Raw genomic sequence first — 20,084 nt, 5'->3', positions numbered from 1 at the left:
AATTTGTTATTCCCAGTGAGATGGTTAAGATTGTGTGTCTACTTAGCTGGGCTATGATTCTCAGTGTTTGGCAGTCTTATAACGTTGTGATCACTTCCCTATTAAGACTCGATATGTGATACCCCATGATGGGATCTGCTGTGAGTAGCCAATCAACTGAAAGGGAGTTTCCTTGGGTGTGTGGCCTGTGTAGAATATAAGCGGACATCCCGGCAAGGCTTGGAAGCTTTTCGCTCAGGTTGGATCCTGCAGCTGGCTCCCATTCATCTGACTTCCATTTCTTGGGATTGAGCTAGCAGCTCACCTGCCGTCTTGCCTGCCGATCTTGGGATTCATCAGTCTTTGCAGCCTGTGAGCAAGAGCCCTGCTCTCTGACCTGCCAATCTTGGGTTTACCAGTCACTGCAGCTACATGAATTAGGAGAAGCCTCTATCCTGACCCATGGATTTGGGGCATTCCAGCCTCTATCAACTGCCTGAGACAGTTCCTTGATATAAATCTCTCCCTATATATATTTATATGCTTTACTGGTTTTGCTTCTCTAGGGAACCCAGCCTAAGACACCCAGTATAGATGACCATATGATTGTCTGATTCAAAATGGCCAATACCAGTCCATTTCAGCTCATTAATGCCCAGGATATCGATCTTTATGCTTTCCACTTTATTTTTGACGACTTTCACTTTTCCTAGATTCATGCTTCGTACATTTCACATTCCGATTCTTAATGGATGTTTGCAGTTGCTTCTTCTCATTTTGAGTCATGCAACACCAGAAAATGAAGGTCCTGAAAGCTTGACTCCATTCACATCATTAAGGTCAACTCTACTTTGAGGAGACAGTTCTTCCCCAGTCATATTTTGAGTGTCTTCCAACCTGAGGGACTCATCTTCCAGGACTATATCAGAAAATGTTCTGCTGCTATTCATAAGCTTTTCACTGGCCATTTCTTCAGAATTAGACCACCAGGTCCTTCTTCCTAGTCTGTGTTAGCCTGGAAGCTCTGTTGAAACCTGTCCATCGTGGGTCACCCACACTCATCCTAGAGGGCGTGAAGTGGTGTCTCACTGTGGTTTGGATTTGCATGTCCCTAATGCTTTTTTTTTTTTTTTAATGCTTATTGGAAAACCCTGGTGGCGTAGGGGTTAAGTGCTACAGCTGCTAACCAAACGGTCAGCAGTTCAAATCCGCCAGGCGCTCCTTGGAAACCCTGTGGGGCAGTTCTACTCTGTCCTGTAGGGTCGCTATGAGTCAGAATTGACTCGATGGCTTTTTTTTTTTTTTTTTTTAATGCTTATCGTGCATCTGTATATCTTCATTTGAGACATGTCTATTCAAATCCTTTGCCTATTTTAAAATTGGGTTACCTATATTATTATTGTTAAGTTTTAAGGGTTGTCTATATATTTCGGACAGAAGTCCCTTATTAGATATGTGATTTGCAAACATATTCTCCCTTTCTGTGGATAGTCTTTTCACTTTGTTCATGGTGTGCTTTGAAGCACAAATGTTTTTAACTTTGATGAAGTCCAATTTATCTAATTTTCTTTTGTTGCATGTGCTTTTGGTGTCGCATCTAAGAAACCATTGTCTGATCCAACCAAGGTCAACAAGATTTACTGCTATGTTTTCTGGGAGTTTTTATAGTTTTGCTCTTATATTTGGATCTACAATTCAGCTAATTTTCATATGGGGCGTGAATTAGGGGGTCCAACTTCATTGTTTTTCATGTGGATATCTAGTTTTCCCAGAACCATTTGTTGAAAAGCCTTCTCTTTCTCCATTGAATTTTCTTAACATCTTTGTTGAAAATCAATTGACCGTAATTGTAAGAGTCTATTTCTGGACTCTCAATTCGATTGCATTGATTTATATGTCTACCCTTAAAAAAACAGTACTGCATAGTTTTGATTACTATAACTTTGTAGTAAGTTTTGAAACTGGGAAGTGTGAGTTCTCCAACTTTGTTCTTCTCTTTCAAGACTGTTTTGGCTATTCTGGGTCCTTTGCATTTTCATATGAATTTTAGGATCAGTTTGGCAATTTCTTCAAGGTAGATGGGATTTTGATAGCAATTGTGTTGAATCTGTAGATCAATTTGCAAAGTACTCCAATCTTAACAATACTGTCTTCCAATCCATGAACAGGTGATGTCTTTCCATTTATTTAGGTCTTCTTTAATTTCTTTCAGCAATGTTTGGTAGTTTTCAGTATATAAATATTGTACTTCTTTTTCTTAAATTTATTCCTATATATTTTGTTCTTTTTGATACTATTGTAAATGTGATTGTTTGTTAATTTCCTTTATGGATCACTTATTGCTAATGTATAATGATACAATTGATTTTTGTATATTCATCTTGTATCCTGTAACCTTGCTGAACTCATTTATCAATTTTATTAGTTTTTTTTTTTTTTTGGTGAATTCCTTAGGATTCTGTATATACGAGATCATGCTATCTGTGGATTGAGTTATACATCTTACTTTCCAACCTAGATGTCTTTTATTTATTTATTTATTTAGCCTAATTGCCCTGGCTGGAACCTTCAGTACAATATTGGCTAGAAATGGCAAGAAGAGACATCCGCCTTTTGGTCTTCATCTTAGGGGGAAAACATTCAGTCTTTCAACATTAATTATGATGTCAGCTATGGGATTTCCACAGATACTTTTTATCAGGTTGAGGAAATTCCCTTTATTCCTTTTTTGCTGAGTATTTTCATTATGAAAGGACTTTATTAAATGCTTTTTTCTGCGTCTATTGAGATGATTGTGGTTTTTATTTTATTGATAATTGATTTTTGGATGTTAAATCAACCTTGCATTCCTTGGGTAAATCTCTCTTGATCATGGTGTATAATCCTTTTTATATGTTGAATTATATGTTGGATTTGATTTATTAGTAATTTGTTGAGGAATTTTGCGTCTATGTTCATAAGGGATACTGGTCTGTTATTTTTCTTTTTTGTGATGTGTTTGTCTGGTTTTGGTATCAGAGTAATACTAGCCCCATAGAATAGGATGGAAAGTATTCTTTACCTTTTTTAATTCATAGATTTGTTAATCATCTCGATCAAACGAATATTTTCTATTTGTTTAGATATCTGAATCCTAAATGTCTCAAATGAATATCACACACAAAACTGACATTCGACTGAGTTGGACTGAAATCTGCTGCATAACAGTTCTCATAAAGACTTTGGTAAGACTAAAACTAAACAAACCAAACTGAAACCAATGAGAAACTAAAAGAGAGACTCCTCAAAGCTCTTAAAGCTTCCTATGTAACAAAATTGCTATAAACTTTATAAATCATTGATAGAAACATAGAAACAAATTTTTGATAAATTGATAATTTCAGCAAATTGGGTTTTGTTTTCCAAAAGCAAATTTTTTTATAAGTTGATAAAGTTGGAAACTTTAGTGAGTTAGTTTTTGGGTAACTTAACCATTGGGTGAATTGTCTTTCAGTAAATATTTCAAATCAATTGCCTAGTTCCTCAATGCAGATAAATGCTGGGAAGGTAGGAAACTGAGGACACTATGCCTAAAAAAATAGAGCCTCCATTTTTCCTGAGAAGTAGGTGGTGAGGTTAAGTCCTGATAATAAGTGAAGGTGATGCTGGGTGTTTAAGAAAAGCCAAGAAAGTTTGTAGGAGTCAATAAGGGGGCAGGATTGAGGAATCCAAGCTTGCTGAGTTGTATTCAGGGCCCAACTGTGTTGGTACCAATTCCAAAGGTTATATGATTTTTTTTACCCACAAGGAGTTCTCAGAAATGAGAACACAGAAGTGGAGAAACCTGATGATTAATAGGTGTTTGGAGAGAAAGACAGAGGCTGAACAGGGGCTGGCATGAGAGTGGATTATATGTTGAATTATGACATTCAGGCTGGATAGTAAAGGAAGAAAGGCCTGGTACACACAGGGAGAAAAGACAGGGTCCAAAGGACTGGAGTTGCAAGAAGCTGCAGGTTTGAAATGTGTGTGTCAGGAAACGTGGGAGCCAGAGGCAAGAAGCTGGGTTTATAGAATGAGATTTTGGGGGTTAAAATTTTAGGGGTAAAGTAGAGCTGGTCATTAAAAAGTCAGGGCCCTGGCAAAAAAAGTGGGCTAGAGAGATGGGTCTCTGGAGGTAAGAAATAATAAGGAAATATGGGGCAAGGGTCTTCGATGGGTCATTTACATGGCTAGGGTAAGCACAAGGATGGGATGATAGGTTTTGGGATGCTGAGCAAGACTCTGTGACTAGACTTCACTGAATGTGTAAGTGATCAGGAACTGTCTTCTTCTCCCTTCCTCCTGAAAAGACCAGGATGAATGGTCCAGCCTGTAATAAAAAATGGGGAGCTTGCCTTAAGTGTTTGCAAGACTCCTCCAGAAGAGGCCTTTGACCTTCCTGTACTTGCTTTGTCTGTGCTAGCTCCATGTTGACTTGTTTTGAATTCATGACTCTTATTGTCTGCTCTAGCTCATCCTGTTAAGTCTCTGTAACGACTGAATTTATTAATTTTGTGGTTAGCTCTGGGTAAAGTACTGTGCATGTTGTCTTCAGAGGCAGAAATGCTCAAACTGCAAGCTTGTCAACTGACTTCCTGTGGGCTGGGCCAGTACGTGCTCTAGGCTCCTCATGTCTTAACAGCTAAGGCCAAGGCCATTGAGAGAGGGCGGTACAACAAATGTCCTGGGTTCCAAAGGAAAAGAGGCTTTTTATAAAGGTGGAGGAGCCCTGGAAGCCGCAATGATGAATGAAGAGAAAACTGTTCCCTCTTCCCTCATCCTCAACTCAAGATTTTGGTGTTTTCCCTCAATTTATATATACCCTTAAGCATCTGTCTTCACAGCTAAAGCCTGGCAAAAGTAGTTATTATAAAATGAATACATTAATCTTCAAAAATTCCTTCTTAAATCCACCTCCCTTTCAAGCTGTTGTTGTGTCTTTGTCCTCTCTTTCATTTTCATTATCACCAAACTTTGTGAGTTGTCTTTATGGTTTCTGTTTTTGCCCCTCTCAAGAGATTGCTCTATTAGAGGTCAACAGTGAATATTCTAATATCCAAATCCAAAGATACTCATTAAACCACTACTCTGAAGCCTGCCCAACATTAAGTTCTGAAAATACAAAAATTAAGTCTCTGTCCCCAAGAACTCACAATCTACTGGGGGAGATGGATACATAGACAGACATTCTTTGACACAATATAAGAAGTGCTATGAAAGAGATAAGCACACCCTCTTCCCCTGTATTTTGAAATCTCAGTGTTGTAGTTGTAGTCCTTTTCAGACTCCTCAGAGAGTTCCTCTTCCTCTGTCTGACCCACACTGGCTGTATTCTAGGCTGCCTTTTCCTCTCACTGCATATTCTCTGGCTGGGAAGTCTCATCTAGTCCAATTGCTTAAATTCCCATGTGTGTGTGGATAAGTCTCAAAGCTGTATCACCAGTTTACATATATCCTATGAGCTCCAGATCAACAGTTAACAAGACAGCTTCTTAATGTGAGTATGTCTACAAGAGTATTCATCACTATAATCCCAGATCTGCTATCCTCATTCTTTGTGAATGGAATTACTCCACCCAAATGCCCTATGAGGAAATCTGGTGTCATCCTTGACTCTTAACTTGTTCCTCTACCTCATCTAATCACACACAGAATCTAGTTGATTCTACCTCTTCTATACCCATTCGATCTGTCAGCTTCTCTCCATTCCTCCCGCCCTGGCCTAGTTTAAGTCTTCCATCAACTCTCCTTGGATTCCGTAACTAGCCTCCTATTTGGTTTCCTTGCTTCCAGTCTTGCCCCTCTAACCCATCTTCCACCCTGATGCAAGAATGAGCTTTCTGAAATGTAAATCTGATCTCTTTTCTATCCACTTAAAAATCCTTTGGTGGCTTCCCCTAGTCTTCAGGATAAAATCCAAACACTTTATCATGTCTTACAGGGCCCTTTGTAACCTGATCTTGCCTGGCTTTCCTGCTTCATTTCCTCTTTTTCCTCAAATACTAAATCCCAGCTGTACCAAATTACTTACATGGAATTTCTCAACCACTCCACAACTGTTTCATAATTCAGCACATTTATACCTGCAGAACTTGTTGCCTAGAATGTCCTCCCAGCTGACTTCCCTCCCCTATGCAAGATGAATTCCTACTTATTCTTCAAGATTTAGCCGAAGCGTTGCCTCCTTTGAGAAGTCTTTCCAGAGCTCAGCATTGAGCTCTTCCTTTCTTGGCATTCCAGTATTTCTTGTGTGCACCACTTTTGGAATACTTGCCTTAAAAAAAAAACCAAAAAACCCACTGCTGTTGAGTCGATTCTAACTCATAGTGACCCTACAGGACAGAGTAGAACCACTCCATAGAGTTTCCAAGGAGCACCTGGTGGATTCGAACTGCCGACTTCTTGTTTAGCAGCCATAGTACTTAACTACTACACCACCAGCATTTCCAAATGATGTTGTAATTATTTGTTTATGATCTGTCCCTTCAACTCATTTGTTGGGTCCTTGAGGAGTCCTAGTCATTCCCTGTATTCTCTATACTAGCAGTGCTTTGAATGGAAAAGGACTATGCTTGCTAAATTCACTTGATAATTATTTCTTGAGTGCCTCCTATGCATAAGGATGACATTGTGCCAGCTACCATGATGAATTTTGCAGGTTTAAGTTTCCTCTCTTAAAGGCAATTTCTCAGTCTTCTTCATAGGATCTGTATCCTCCCTGTCCTCTAATGTCTGAGTTCAGCTTCCTCTTCCTCTACATATACACGCTGACTCACCCCATTCATTTCCTTAGCTTTAATTGCTGACAACTCCCAAATCTGTTTTCCCAGCAAAGACCTCTTTCCCGAGTTCCAGATGCTCCCAGGCATCTCAAACTCACCACGTACAAATCTGAACTATCTTCTCTTTTATTCCTTCTAGGATAAAAGATGATAATAGTAGAAAAGTTTCTGAAACCATTTTAAGGAAAAGCAGTTAGAAATTAAGCCAGGGAAACACTGTTAAGCTTTCAGTGACATCCTAGGTACAACTTTTGCATTTTCATCTCCTTAAAGTGAATAGCAATAGAAATTCTTTAATGCTGTGCTTCCTATAGTGCAGTACACAGTAGTGTGCCAAGGTTATGGGAAGCCACAGTGTAAATAAATAAGGCTCATCCTCCTAGAATATCAATTTTGATAGAAGGCTTTGTGTGTGTAGAAGGAGGTATAAAATGTTTAACTTGTAAGAACTAAAATCATTATTTTTATATTAAACAGATATATTTCGGAGCATATTGCAAAACTGAAGAAACTCTTTTTCTCAAAATGTAAGCCCACAGACCATTTCTATTAAAGGACATCTCAGATTAATCACCAAATTCATGGCCCAGCATCAGAGGAGAGTTACACTATGCCCAAACATTTAAGGGTACGGAGAGAAAAGCCTTCAGGGTACAGACTGGGTAATGACCGAGTCCTGAACAATGGGGAATCAGCTTTGCAGGAAGTTCTTTTTCATATGAAGTAAGAGGAAACAGGGTAAGGGAGGAGTTGAAAAAACAAAGGAAAACAAAAAACCCATTGCCATCAAGTCGATTCCAACTCCTAGCAACCCTATGGGACAGAGTAGAACTGCCCCCACAGAGTTTTCAAGGAGCACCTGGTGGATTCAAATTGCCAACATTTTGGTTAGCAGCCACAGCACTTTTAACTACTACACCACCAGGGTTTCCAAAGTGCAGAGCTAGGCTGAAGAAGTCAGTACAATGCGCACACTGATTCATTTATAAATGCCTATTCTGTCCCGTGTTCCCAGCTGAGTGGTGGCAGAGGTGAATTAGATGTATCCCTTGCCCTCAACAAGTTCACTCTCCAGTGATGGGTGCTGAACAATCTAATTAAGACATTGTTATAATGAAGGATCTACAGTGTGAAATTGGACCACTGGAAAAGTGCCTAGCTTTGTCTGGGGAATCCAGTGAATACTTCATAAAAGCAGCATCATTCCAGCTTTTGGCTGTCTTGGGAAATGTGTATTTTCTATCTGTAGGTTGGCTAACCATTTCAGGAGACAGCATATGATCAAGAACCAACGGTATTGAAGGAAGAGTTCCAAGTTGCACTGGAAGCAGTGGTAAAAAACAAGGCTCCAGGAATTGATGGAATACCAATTGAGATGTTTCAAGAAAGGGACACAGCGCTAGAGATGCTCACTCCTCTGTGTCAAGGAATTTGGAAGACAGCTGCCTGGCCAACCAATGGTACTTATTCCAAAGAAAGGTGATCCAACAGAATGCCGAAGTTATGGAACAGTATCATTACTATTACCTGCAAGTAAAATTTTGCTGAAGATAATTCAAAAACTGTTGCAGCGGTACATAAACAGGGGCACTGCCAGAAAGTCAAGCCAGACGTACAACGAGAAGTACATTGCTGATGTCAGATGGATTTTGGCTGAAAGCAGAGAATATCAGAAAGACGTTTACCTGTGTTTTACTGACTATGCAAAGGCATTCAGCTGTGTGGATCATAACAAATTATGGATAACATTGAGAAGAATGGGAATTCTGGAAAACTTAATTATGCTTATGAGGAACCTGTACATAGATCAAGATGCAATCATTGGACTAGAACAAGGGGATACTGTTGATTTAAGATCAGGAAGGGTGTGCATCAGGGTTGTATCCTTTCATTATACTTATTCAATCTGTATGCTGAGCAAGTAATTCGAGAAGCTGGACTATATGAAGAATGCGGCATAAGGACTGGAGTTTGTGGTATGATGGATTGCTCTTGCATGGCCAAGTGACTGGGTGAGACTGTGCAAATAAGGTGATTGTGGCCCACCAAGAGGATTGGTCAGTTTTGCCATCCCACTAGGCTTAAAAGAAAGCCAATTCCAGAATGAAGAAAGGATCCTACCACCACCAAGGAAGAAGCACGTCCTTTGGACGTGGGATCCTTGTGCTGAGAAACTCCTAGAACCAAAAGACCGAAAGACAAGAGTGCGAGAGCACAAGAGAGCCAGAGACAGCAAGAGTGAGAGCTGTAACACTGAAGATATCGAGAAGCAGTGGCAGAGAAATGGTACCAGGGGAGACTGGTAGAGAGACCAGCAGGAGACAGCGTGGTGGGCTTCCTGACACATGGAGCTAGAGCTGAGTGCTTTTGGACCAAGGCTTACTGGTAGAGTAAGGTGCCTTTGGGCACTTATTGGCAGAGTTAAAATAGCTTTGTAACACCTGTCTGAGCAGGACAGAGGCCTACGGCCAGGGAGAGGCCTGCCTGTGGCACAGCTGGGAAGAGGTTGTCCTGATGGTCCTGTATTCTGAGCATTCCTCAACATGAATTATAACCTGTTACTTACCTAATAAACCCCATAATCATGAGTATTGTCTGTGAGGTTTTTTTGACCGCTGTAACGAATTACGGAACCCAACAGAGAAAGAGAGCGCTTTAAAAGGGACAGTTGGTGTCAGAATTGGTAAAAATGGCAAAGAGTGAAGACATGCCTGACCTCCGCCTTATAGGAATCAACCTTGGGTTACTGGTCTTGAGTCTCCCTCCCCCTTGTGAAGTTAGAGGTCAGTTGCCATTCCCACACCATTTTTACAGATGAAGACTCATTAACAACCTGCGATATGCAGATGACAACCTTGCTTGCTGAAAGCAAAGAGGACTTGAAGCACTTACTGATGAAGATCAAGGCTACAGCCTTCAGTATGGATTACACCTCAATATAAACAAAACTCTTAGAGCTGTACCAATAAGCAACACCATGATAAATGGAGAAAAGGTTGAAGTTGTCAAGGATTTCATGTTACTTGCATCCACAATCAATGCCCATGGAAGCAGCAGTCGAGAAATCAAATGACGTATTGCACTGGGTAAATCTGTTGCAAAAGACCTCTTTAACGTGATAAAAAGTAAAGATATCACTTTGAGGACTAAGGCACCTGACCCAAGCCATGGTATTTTCAATCGTGTCGCATGCATGCAAAAGCTGGACAATGAGTAAGGAAGACTGAACTAGAATTTATACCTTTGAATTACTGTGTTGTTGAAGAATATTGATAATATCATGGACTGCCAGAAGAACAAACAAATCTGTCTTGGAAGAACTACAGCCAGAGTGCTCCTTGGGAGCAACAATGGCGAGACTTTGTCTCATGTACTTTGGACATGATATCAGAAGGGACCATTTCCTGAAGGACGTCATGCTTGGTGAAATAGAAGGTCGGCAAAAAGAGGAAGACCCTCAAGGAGATGGACTGATGCAGTGGTTGCAACAATGGGCCCAAACATAGCAATGATTGTGAGGATGGCACGGAAATGGGCAGTGTTTCGTTCTGTTGTACGTAGTGTCACTATCATTTGGAATTGACCTGGCGGCAACAAACAACAAGGTTGTTTAAAAATACTCTTGGAAATTAGAATATGAAATGTGTGGGAAATGCACTGAGATATTCTTACATGCTTGATAATCACTATTAGCATGTAAATCCCTAGAGAAGTCCATTTCTTTCATCTTGGTATACTCAGCAGTGTAACACAGCACTGTTCCTGCACATAGTACCATGTTTATTATCTCGTAAAGCCCAGCCAGAGCTGAACATGGCACAGACAACATGTAGCTTACTCCTCATTTAATAAACATGTATTGACCACCTATTTTGTACAAGGAGCCCTGGTGTGCAGTGGTTAAGAGCTCAGTTGCTAACCAAAAGGTCGGCTGTTTGAATCCACTAGCCATTCCTTGGAAATCCTATGAGGCAGAACTACTCTGTTCTATAGGGTTGCTATAAGTCAGAATCGACTTGATGGCAATGGGTTTGGTTGTTTTTGGTATTCTGTATCAGGTCCTTTGCTAGCAATACAGATACCAAGAACAAGTTCCAGTCGCTGGCTTCAGGAGCTCAGTTGAGTGCAAGGATCATTTGATAGGCAGGGAATTGTTGTATAATGTGATGTTTGGATAGGTGTATGTCAAGAGGGCTATAATAGCACACAGGAGGGGATCTAGCCCAAATTGGAGGGTGAAGTGGAGTTTGGAAAAGGCCTCAAAAAAGTGACTTTTGAGCAGATTTGAATGACAGGTAATTACTGAAAGAGAGAGAATTACATTAGACGGAATATCATGCACAAAGATATGTCTTCAGAGAACAGCAAGTAGTTTCCCATGAAGGAAGCAGACAATTGAAGAGAGGATTGAAGGAGTCACAGAGAGCCTTGTGTGTCATGCTAAGAAGTCTCAATTATATCAAGTGAGGTCAATGGTGATCCACTGGAACACTGAAACCTGTGTTTTTCAAAGAGCAGGTTGAAACTCATTAATGGATTGTACAATGTTTAGTGAATTGGGAACAGTATTTTTAAAAACTGAGCTAGAAATAAGAGTAAAAAAAATTAGTGTGTAGCGCATTTGTAGAATACTGGTTTTGTGAAGTTTTTGTTTCAATTATATGTCCTGGTGTAAAATGTTTTTTGATCTCTCAAAAATTAGAGAAGCCAGTCTAAAAGTTCAAAGTCATATGAATTAACATATCAGTTCATTTTTGGTGTCAATTAACAGAGAACCCAGGCTCAAATGGGAATAATTACTAAAGATTATTACCTCAGCATAACCCGGATTCTGGTTTGGGAGCTCTAGGTACTACACCTTGACGATACTGTCAAAGAATTGGGTTTCTTTTAGTTCTTCTGATCTGCCACTCTTAGTGTCAGCTTCAGCCTACTCAGTTCTCCAGTGGCACTCAGAATTAAACCCTACCTACTAGTATGCAGACTATCGCCTGGATTCTCACTGGCCTAAGTTAGTTTCAGCCTGTCTGTCCCTGAACCCATCAGTAGCAAGGGAATGGAAATACCATGACTGCTTTAGACTAGTCTGGGGTGGATGTTTGGGAACCCATCCACCACAGGGATCTGGAATGCAATGTGGTAAGGTCAGTGTATTAGGGAAGCATTTGTAGAGGCACGTAGGTTGACAAGTAATGAATTTATGTGGAGAGCTGGCCAGAGAAGCCACCTAGGAGATGCCAAAAGTTAGGTAGCTAAAAGGGAAAGGGCTCTCTAGATAATAGGGGGTGCATGAACAAAAGGTGCTCTAAGGGGAGCTACGCACAGGAAAACAGTAAAAACAAAGACTTCTATACTTCTAGAGCATTGAAGCATGGAAGTAGTGAGCAGGTAGGTAGATGCCTGGTCACACACAGTTGTCTTGGTAAGGAAGACGGACTCTGCCCTGGAGGAAATAAGAAGCCACTGGAGATCCTCAAGCAGGGAATTGAGATATCAAGTTTCCATCACTACAGCTATAGTGGGAGCCCTGGTAATGTACTGGTTAAGAGTCTGGCTTTTAACCAAAAGGTTGGCAGTTCAAATCCACCAGCCACTCCTTGGAAACCCTATGGAATAGTTCTACTCTGTCCTATAAGGTCGTTGTAAGTCGGAACCGACTTGACAGCACCTAACAACATGGCTGTAGTGCGGAGGGAGGCAAATTAGGAGGTTGTTGCAGTAATCCAGGATAGAGGTGTCCTGGACGTCAGATTGTAGTAGTAGAGAGGTGACTGCAGACTTGAGAAACATTACAGAAATAAACTCAACTTGGTAATTTGACTGTGGAAGCTAAATATAAGAAAGTAGTCCCTGGTTTTTCTAGTTGTGTCTGCTGTGGATAATTGGGCTTGTATGTTGTTGTCGACCTGTTGAGACAAGAGTAAGTTCATTCTTTGAGAAGAGAGTGAGCACTACCGTCAACTTTGTTGAAAAGAACTGGAGCCTGAGATGCAGAACTTTGAAAAGAGGTAAGAGGATATTCCACCTTATCAGGGCCTCTCTTTTGGGTTTGGAATTTATTAATGAGGTGCCCAGATGGACTTGAGGGCACACTCTACCAAGTGAAGTGAAAAGCTGTAATTCATAGGTCAAATTAATAAAATTTCTGATACAAAGAGTTGTATTATTATTCAACTAATGTTCTGAGTCTCTCCTACGTATCACTCAAAATACAATGTTCAGAAAGAGCTTTCCAGCAATACTGTGCAGGATAAATTGAAGTTGAGGGAAAGAGCCCTGTTTGGAGCAGGTGAGTATCAGATTGAAGCAGCTGCGGTGAAATGGCACAGGAACAATTCTGTCATGGAAGCTCATGTCTACCTGTATGAACAGTGACCCTCCAGCCCCACCCTTATTATCTCAGACAATGGATGGGTTCAGTGGGCAAAACATACTCTGAAGGTCCAGCCTAAGATAAAATCTCTTCTTCCTAATACACTAACAATATAGCAACTGTCAGGCCCTGCTACCAACTGCTCCGGCAAGAGATAACCCCTCTTTAAGTCTTCCCAGAAGTACCAACCAAGTCAAGCCTCTAAGCCTGAGTGTTGGGCAGCTTGGCTAGGTCAAACCTGGCTTCATAGTAATTAGTAACTATAAAGGAGCTCTCTGCTTCTTATATGCTGTAGCCATTCTGAAGCCGGATTTCCTTTTTCTGAGTTCCCAGTCAGGCCTAGATTTAGCAATAAAAACTTCCAGGAAATTCCTAGCAAGTTTAATTTCCTAATCTCCCTCCTACTTCAACCCCCTCCTTGCCTCCAAGAGGAAAGAGCTCATAGACTGGAATGCATCCTCTTCTGAATGCCTCCACTCCTTTGGTGGGGGTGGTGGCACATCTGAGTTCTCAGGTCCTCTCTTCCAAGGCCCATTCAATGCTTGAAGGGAGGAAATGAGGGTAATGTGTGCTCCCACCTTGAAACAGAGAAGTGGTTGCAGTGGCCCCTGAAGGTCCCTAGAGAGCCAGACTGTTAAAAGTTTACTACCAGATGTTCGCTCCCTCACCCTTGTCGGGAAACAATCTTTCTGTAAGAAATTCCAAGGACTCAGTTGCTATGCTAGATGTCAAACCTCAGTCACCTTTGGGGGTCAGTTTGGAATTATAGGATACACACCCCATCTGGCATTAAGAAAGACAAAACTGCTAATCAAACACAACCTAGGTCTAAGAACCAAAAACATGAGCCTCGAATTTTCTATTCCAGGTAGACTGAACATTTGTATAGCTCTCATTCTCCAGAAACTCCAAGAGAAGGGGGAAAAAAAATCTATTCACAGACATTCACACAAGAGATTTTACTATTGTACAAAAAGAAGGCCATCTGGCTCCCCAGAAGGTTTTGGGCCCCAGTAAGACTGTCCACTTTATAACTCCATTTCCAGTTTTTCTCAGAGATAAAGAGAGCTCCAAAGGGCTGTGAACCATGGGCACTGATGAGGGCCAAAGACCTTTCAGTAACAGTTAAATTCCTGGTGTTTTATCTGGGTGGGAGCTGTGAATGCTGGCTTTCCCGTCCTGGCTGAGATCTCGCCGCAGTCCCTGCAGCAGCTGGTTTAGGAGTGTAAGGTTGCTGTCTCTGCGAAGCAGGGGCAGGGGTGGGAGGCAGTTTCCTTTATACTCGATCACTGCCATCTTGGCCCGATCCTGCTCACTCCGATTTGGGATCTGCAGCATTCTCGTGTAGCCCCCATTCTGACTTTGGTACCGAGGGGCCAGCACTTTAAACAGCTTTGGGATCAAGTCCTTCTCCTAGGTGAAGGTTATCAAGGAGAGAGCAGAGTCAGGTATCATTGCAGGGCAGTTACCTTTCAGCTACTGCCAAAGGTTGGGTCCAAACATACATACACAGACCTCCCCCACCCCACAATCTGGTAGAGTCAAAGTTACACAGATGGGTCAGTTACAGGCAGTAGCTGAGATTCAGGTTCACAATTGAATTCAACTAACTTAAGACATTTCTAATTTAGTTTGCAACATCTGTACAGCAGTGGGTGCTCTTGCTTAACTCTGCCTCGCTCCCCTCTCCCCTAACAAATCCATCTCCCCTTCCCCCGCCCCAGGAAGCAAAGGGCGCAATTTGGGAGGTGAAAAGGATGAACTCACTGTGAGCCAGAAGTCAGCCATACGCATGGCTCGTTCGTTGGTGTCTCCCAGCTTTCCATAGTCGATGAGCTGTGAGGACATAGTATTACTGATCCGTCCGAGCAAGAAATGAGACGCCAACTTAATATTCCTCTAATGCCCGACCGCAACCATTCACTCCACTAGCAAAGCACCTAACTCCGCAGCCTTAACCAGTCTTCCATTTGTGGCGCTGGATAAGTGGGCTCAGCTCAGGGTACTTGGAGATTCAGACTTCAGCTAGGGCTTACCACGGAGTCCCACTCTCTCAAGAAATCCAGGCGGACCCCGCCCCCGTCGGGCCAGACCCAGGCGGGGGACTTGAGGATCCCGCCAGCACCCACCTTGCGTGGCCCCGCCCCTCACCTTCTCGGCGTAGCCTCTCATCTCGTCCACACGCGCCCATGACGCCTCGATGCGTTCGTGTCGCACAAGGCCGGTAAGCAAGTTCCGCAAGAGGTGAATGCGGGACTCGGGACCAAGGCCCAGGCGACGGAACACGCGGCCGTGGGAGATAGCGGCGGCGACCGACAGCCGCATGTTCCAACCTGCTTCCCGCCCCTTTAAGGCCGGAACTGGAAATTCTTGGGGGGAGACGGGGCGGAGACGCGAATGTGAGAGGACGCATGCGCTGTAGGTGGTGCGTGGTGGACGTGTTTGCGCATGAGTATCAGAGCCTGCCTCGTTGGCAATCTGGGGGAGGGCGTGTTGACCTCTTCCAGACGAGGAGGCCTGCTGGGCGGGCCTCAGGGACCGCAAGTGATCCTTGCCGGGGCGGAGGAACGAGGCGCCACCTAGTGTTTCGACACCGGTCTAGTGGCATTTAGGGGGCTGGGAAGCTCCGCCGCGGAGCCTGCTGGGAAAGTGAGTGTCTGAGAAGAAAGGCTTTTGGAGGACGCTTTGCCTCGCCCGCAGTAGCGGTGAAGTGGCGTGTTTGGTACCTTGAGTGCCTCATTTTTAACAAATTCATAACAAAAACGAATACTAATGGTGCCCCCAAAAGAGACGCAGATAGCGAGAATTTTCTTTTGTTGAACTAAGTACACATCCCAGTTAAAGAAAAATTACAGCACTGAAATAAGTAGTGGATTAATGAATTTTTAATTACATCAGTGTCATTTTTGAAAAAACATTGTGTGTTGAAGTAGTAATGAGCAATAACACAGTTCCTGGTTTTGAGCCTTGTTGTCAGTTGCCATCAGAAGGAAAGGTTTTCCAGTCTTCTGCCATCTTTGGTATATTTGAATCCCTTGTTGGCGGTTATTGTGTCAATCCAGCGCCTGAGGGTTACCCTGGTTTTCGCTGATGCTGTGCCTTTACCAAACATACCCATTTCTAGCAATTGTTCTTTCCTGATGATGTGTCCTAAGTGAGCAAACTGAAGTCTCCCCATACTTCAAGGGAGCATTCTGCCATCGTCTGCAAATTTGTCAATGACTTTCCAAATTGCTCCTCTTCACATATTTATGTTCAGTAGACTGCATAGTTATAATTTGTTATGCTGCCTTTACTTAGGTAACTAAAGACGACTTCTTGTAAATTTTAATTTTGAAAAGTTTATTTCACATGAAGCATATTGCTTGTTAGCTAACGTTTATCACACTTCAACACCAAATATCTCACTAATTGTACTTCTGCATGGTACATCCCTTTCTCTTTGACCTTTCACTGTTTTGTCCAAGTTATAAAAAAAGGCTTCTCCAACTCACTTCTTCCTTGAGCACCACAATTTCTGTGCGCTGATATTCAAGGAACAATATTAAGCCTTAGTGTTTTATCATGTATTGTTTAAGGTTTAGTCTGGCTCTTTACAGATATTTTTGTGTTTGAGTGACCTCATCTGAAACTTCACAATAAAAAAAAAAAAGGTAACTTAGAAAAGAAAAATCCCATACAACTAACATTATTTAAATCTACTTATTAGCAATGTGTGTTATGCAGATGACACAACCTTGCTTGCTGAAAGTGGAGAGGACTTGAAGCACTTACTAATGAAGATCAAAGACCACAGCCTTCAGTTGGATTACACCTCAACGTAAAGAAAAAAATTCCCACAACCAGACCAATAAGCAGCATCATGATAAAAGGAGAAAAGATCGAAGTTGTCAAGGGTTTCATTTTACTTGGATCCACAATCAACACCCATGGAAGCAGAAGTCAAGAAATCAAATGATGCATTGCGTTGGGCAAATCTGCTACAAAAGATCTCTTTAAAGTATTAAAAAGGAAAGATGCCACATTGAAGACTAAAGTGCTCCTGACCCATGCCATGGTGTTTTTAATAGCTTCATATGGATGCAAAAGCTGGACAATAAATAAGGAAAACCAAAGAAAAATTGATGCCTTTGAATTATGGTGTTGGTGAAGAGTATTGAATATATCATGGACTGCCAAAGAATGAACAAATCTGTCTTGGAAGAAGTATGACCAGGATGCTCCTTAGAAGCAAGGATAGCACGACTGTGTTTCACATACTTTCGACATGATATCAGGAGGGACTAGTCCCTGGAGAAGGACATCATGCTTAGTGAAATAGAGGGTCAGTGAAGAAGAGGAAGACCCTCAATGAGATGGATTGACACAGTCGTTGCAACAATGGGCTGAAGCATAACAATGATCAGTGTTTTGTTCTGTTCTACATAGGGTCACTAGAGTCGCAATGGACTAGATGGCACCCAAGAACAACACTGTTTTTAAAGCACGACTATCTAGTACCATAGGAGTTGGAGACGCAAAATCCACCTGAAGTGAGCTTGAAAGATTACAAACTGTTATGAATTTGCTATCAAAAAGAATATGTTTGGCTGAGTTTGACTGTGTAACTGGTAGTTCTTGAAATTAACTTCCATGAAGAATAAAATGTTTTTGGCTAATTGAGGATTATTTCACCCTGGGTCTGTGTGGCATGATGAATAATGGCCCCCAATGATGTCCTTGTCCTAATCTCTGGAATTTGTGAATATGTTAGCCTAAGTAGTCAAAGGCACTTTGTAGATGTGATTAAATTAAGGGTTTTGAGATGGCAAGATTATCGTGGATTTATCCAGGTAGGCCCAATATAATCACAAGGGTCCTTATATAAGAGGGAAGCTAAGGATCAGAGTTACAGTGATGCAGTGTGAGAATGATAGGCCATTTCTGGCTTTGAAAATGAAACGGCGTCAGTGACCCAAGGAATGTGGGCAATCTTTAGAGACAGGAAAAGTCAAGAAAACATGTTCTCCCCTAAAGCCTCCAGAAGGAATGCAGCGCTGCTAATATTTTGTTTTTTGCCATATAAGACCCAATTTTGGACTTCTGACCTCCAGAACTGTAAAATAATAAATCTGTGTTGTTTTAAGTTACTAAGTTTGTGGTAATTTTTTGCAGCAGTAATAGGAAACTAATTGGGTTATACATTGTACCTGTCAGAGTACTGTTGGCCTTTGACTCATGGCAGCCCCGTGCACAATGGAAGGAAATGCTGCCCATCCTTATGATTGATTGGGGATCAGATTGCTGTGATCCACAGGGTTTTCATTGGCTGATTTTTGGAGGTAGATCACTGGGTCCTTCTTTTTAGTTTGTCTTAGTCTGGGAAGTCCTTTGAAACTTGCTTAGCATCATAACAACACACAAACCCCCATTGACAGATTGGTGCATTGCCTGGGAATCGAACCCCAGTCTTCTGCATAGAGAATTCTACTGCTACCACTGAACCATCAATGCTTTATAACCTGTCAGAGTACATTGCCCATAATAGATATCTGTATGTGAATGTGTACTGAATGAAGGAATATGGTCAAGCTTCCAAAATGTCTGATTCTTAATTATGATGAAGGGACTCTAGGAACAAATAAGGATGTTTCGACGAGAGTTCAAGACCAGTATCATCTGGTGTGACCAGGCAGTTTTCTTCTAGTTTCTCTCCCTCTAATATCCAAACCTCAAACTTTCCAAGGCCAAAGACCTGGAGGTGGAGAAAGAGAACATAGGCTTTGGACTCAGACACAACAAAATTGGGGGTGAGGATGTGGAAGATGATGTGATTAGAACTTTTCCTTAATCCATCTGTGGCATTCATTTGGCCAGAGAGAGATCAGAGTTTGTTACAAAATAAATGTCAAGAGAAATAAGTAATCAATTAGCATTCAGTCACAGAAATGTAACACATGATCAAGTAGAGGGAGGCCTTAGGGTTTAACTTTACAAAGACGTCCTAAGTTTTTGTGTGGTATGAATGCTGAATTGAAACCCAGTGGGCTGCCAGTGGGCCTGCCATAACACAGTGAGTTGACTCAATCATAAGGAAGTGTGGATAGCTGGGCCAACTTGGGGGTGGAGGATGTGGCAACAAAACCCAGGGTTCTGCAGCCAGCAGAATCCTTGGGTCAGCAAGTCAGCAACTCAGGAGTATTGTTCCTCCCAAAAATACAGACCCCATGTTGACCAGCCAAGGGCTTCAGCAATGGTGTCCTGCAGAATGTTCAGCAGTTGAGTGCACAAAGGAGAGTGCTCCAGAGACCAGCAGATGCCAACCACAACACAAGAAGCCAGCATGAGTCTAGGTCCCCTCTTACCTGTGGCCGATGGTTGCATAATCCATACTTTCCCACAATACACTGAGGAGAGAAGTAGGGGTAAGGAGAGGCTCTCCGAGTGATCAAACATTATTTTGTCTAACAGAGACTGAATGCTTCCTAAAAGCATGTTTAAATTATCATATTGGACCAAGTTTAAACTAGATTGAGCCTTTATTTGCTTTTTTTCACCTGCTAACCAGTGGGTGGGGATTTGGGAGAGAAACTGGATTATAGAATAAAATAAAGAGAAGAAAATGTTTCATATATCATTTGAATTGTAGTATAAGCTTTTTTTTTTTTTTTTTTTATAAGCTTTAGGATTCATCCCAAATTGCCCTTCTGCGCGTCATTCAGATTTCTTCTTGGATTAGCCCTTCAGAAGAGAGGAAAGGATCAGACAAGTACATCTAATTCCACTTTCTTACTTCCTCTCTCCTCTATTTCCCATCCCCATTTTCTGGTCTGTCTTGGGTTTGGGAAGTTGGGAGGGAATTGGAACATTTATCCATGTGATCCTCTCTTCCTTCTCTTTAGGAGAATGCTCCCTGCAGCAGAAAGGTTTCCAGTAAATACCCCCATTCA

At 41.8% G+C, this 20,084-nt stretch overlaps 2 protein-coding genes across 2 annotated transcripts in view; both read right to left on the bottom strand.

Moving 5' to 3' along the window:
- The window catches only part of DCHS1 (dachsous cadherin-related 1), a 64,301-nt gene extending 48,974 nt beyond the window's left edge, over positions 1 to 15,327 (bottom strand). Inside the window, exons 1-2 of the mRNA XM_064288512.1 lie at positions 15,307 to 15,327; positions 14,923 to 14,991 (exon numbers count right to left, since the gene is read on the bottom strand). The gene's annotated coding sequence lies outside the window, so the exon portion shown is untranslated. The remainder of the gene's footprint in view (positions 1 to 14,922; positions 14,992 to 15,306) is intronic.
- On the bottom strand, positions 14,096 to 15,543 carry MRPL17 (mitochondrial ribosomal protein L17). The gene is made up of 3 exons (XM_003412051.4): positions 15,307 to 15,543; positions 14,923 to 14,991; positions 14,096 to 14,568 (listed from the first exon to the last, which is right to left on the bottom strand). The coding sequence occupies exons 1-3, from the start codon at positions 15,478 to 15,480 to the stop codon at positions 14,281 to 14,283; spliced, it is 531 nt and encodes a 176-aa protein (XP_003412099.2). The 5' UTR covers positions 15,481 to 15,543; the 3' UTR covers positions 14,096 to 14,280.
- Between the last annotated feature and the right edge of the window lie 4,541 nt (positions 15,544 to 20,084).

Source organism: Loxodonta africana, chromosome 7, assembly GCF_030014295.1.
Source record: "Loxodonta africana isolate mLoxAfr1 chromosome 7, mLoxAfr1.hap2, whole genome shotgun sequence".
NCBI lineage: Eukaryota > Metazoa > Chordata > Mammalia > Proboscidea > Elephantidae > Loxodonta > Loxodonta africana.
This window is presented reverse-complemented; position numbering and strand designations above follow the sequence as displayed.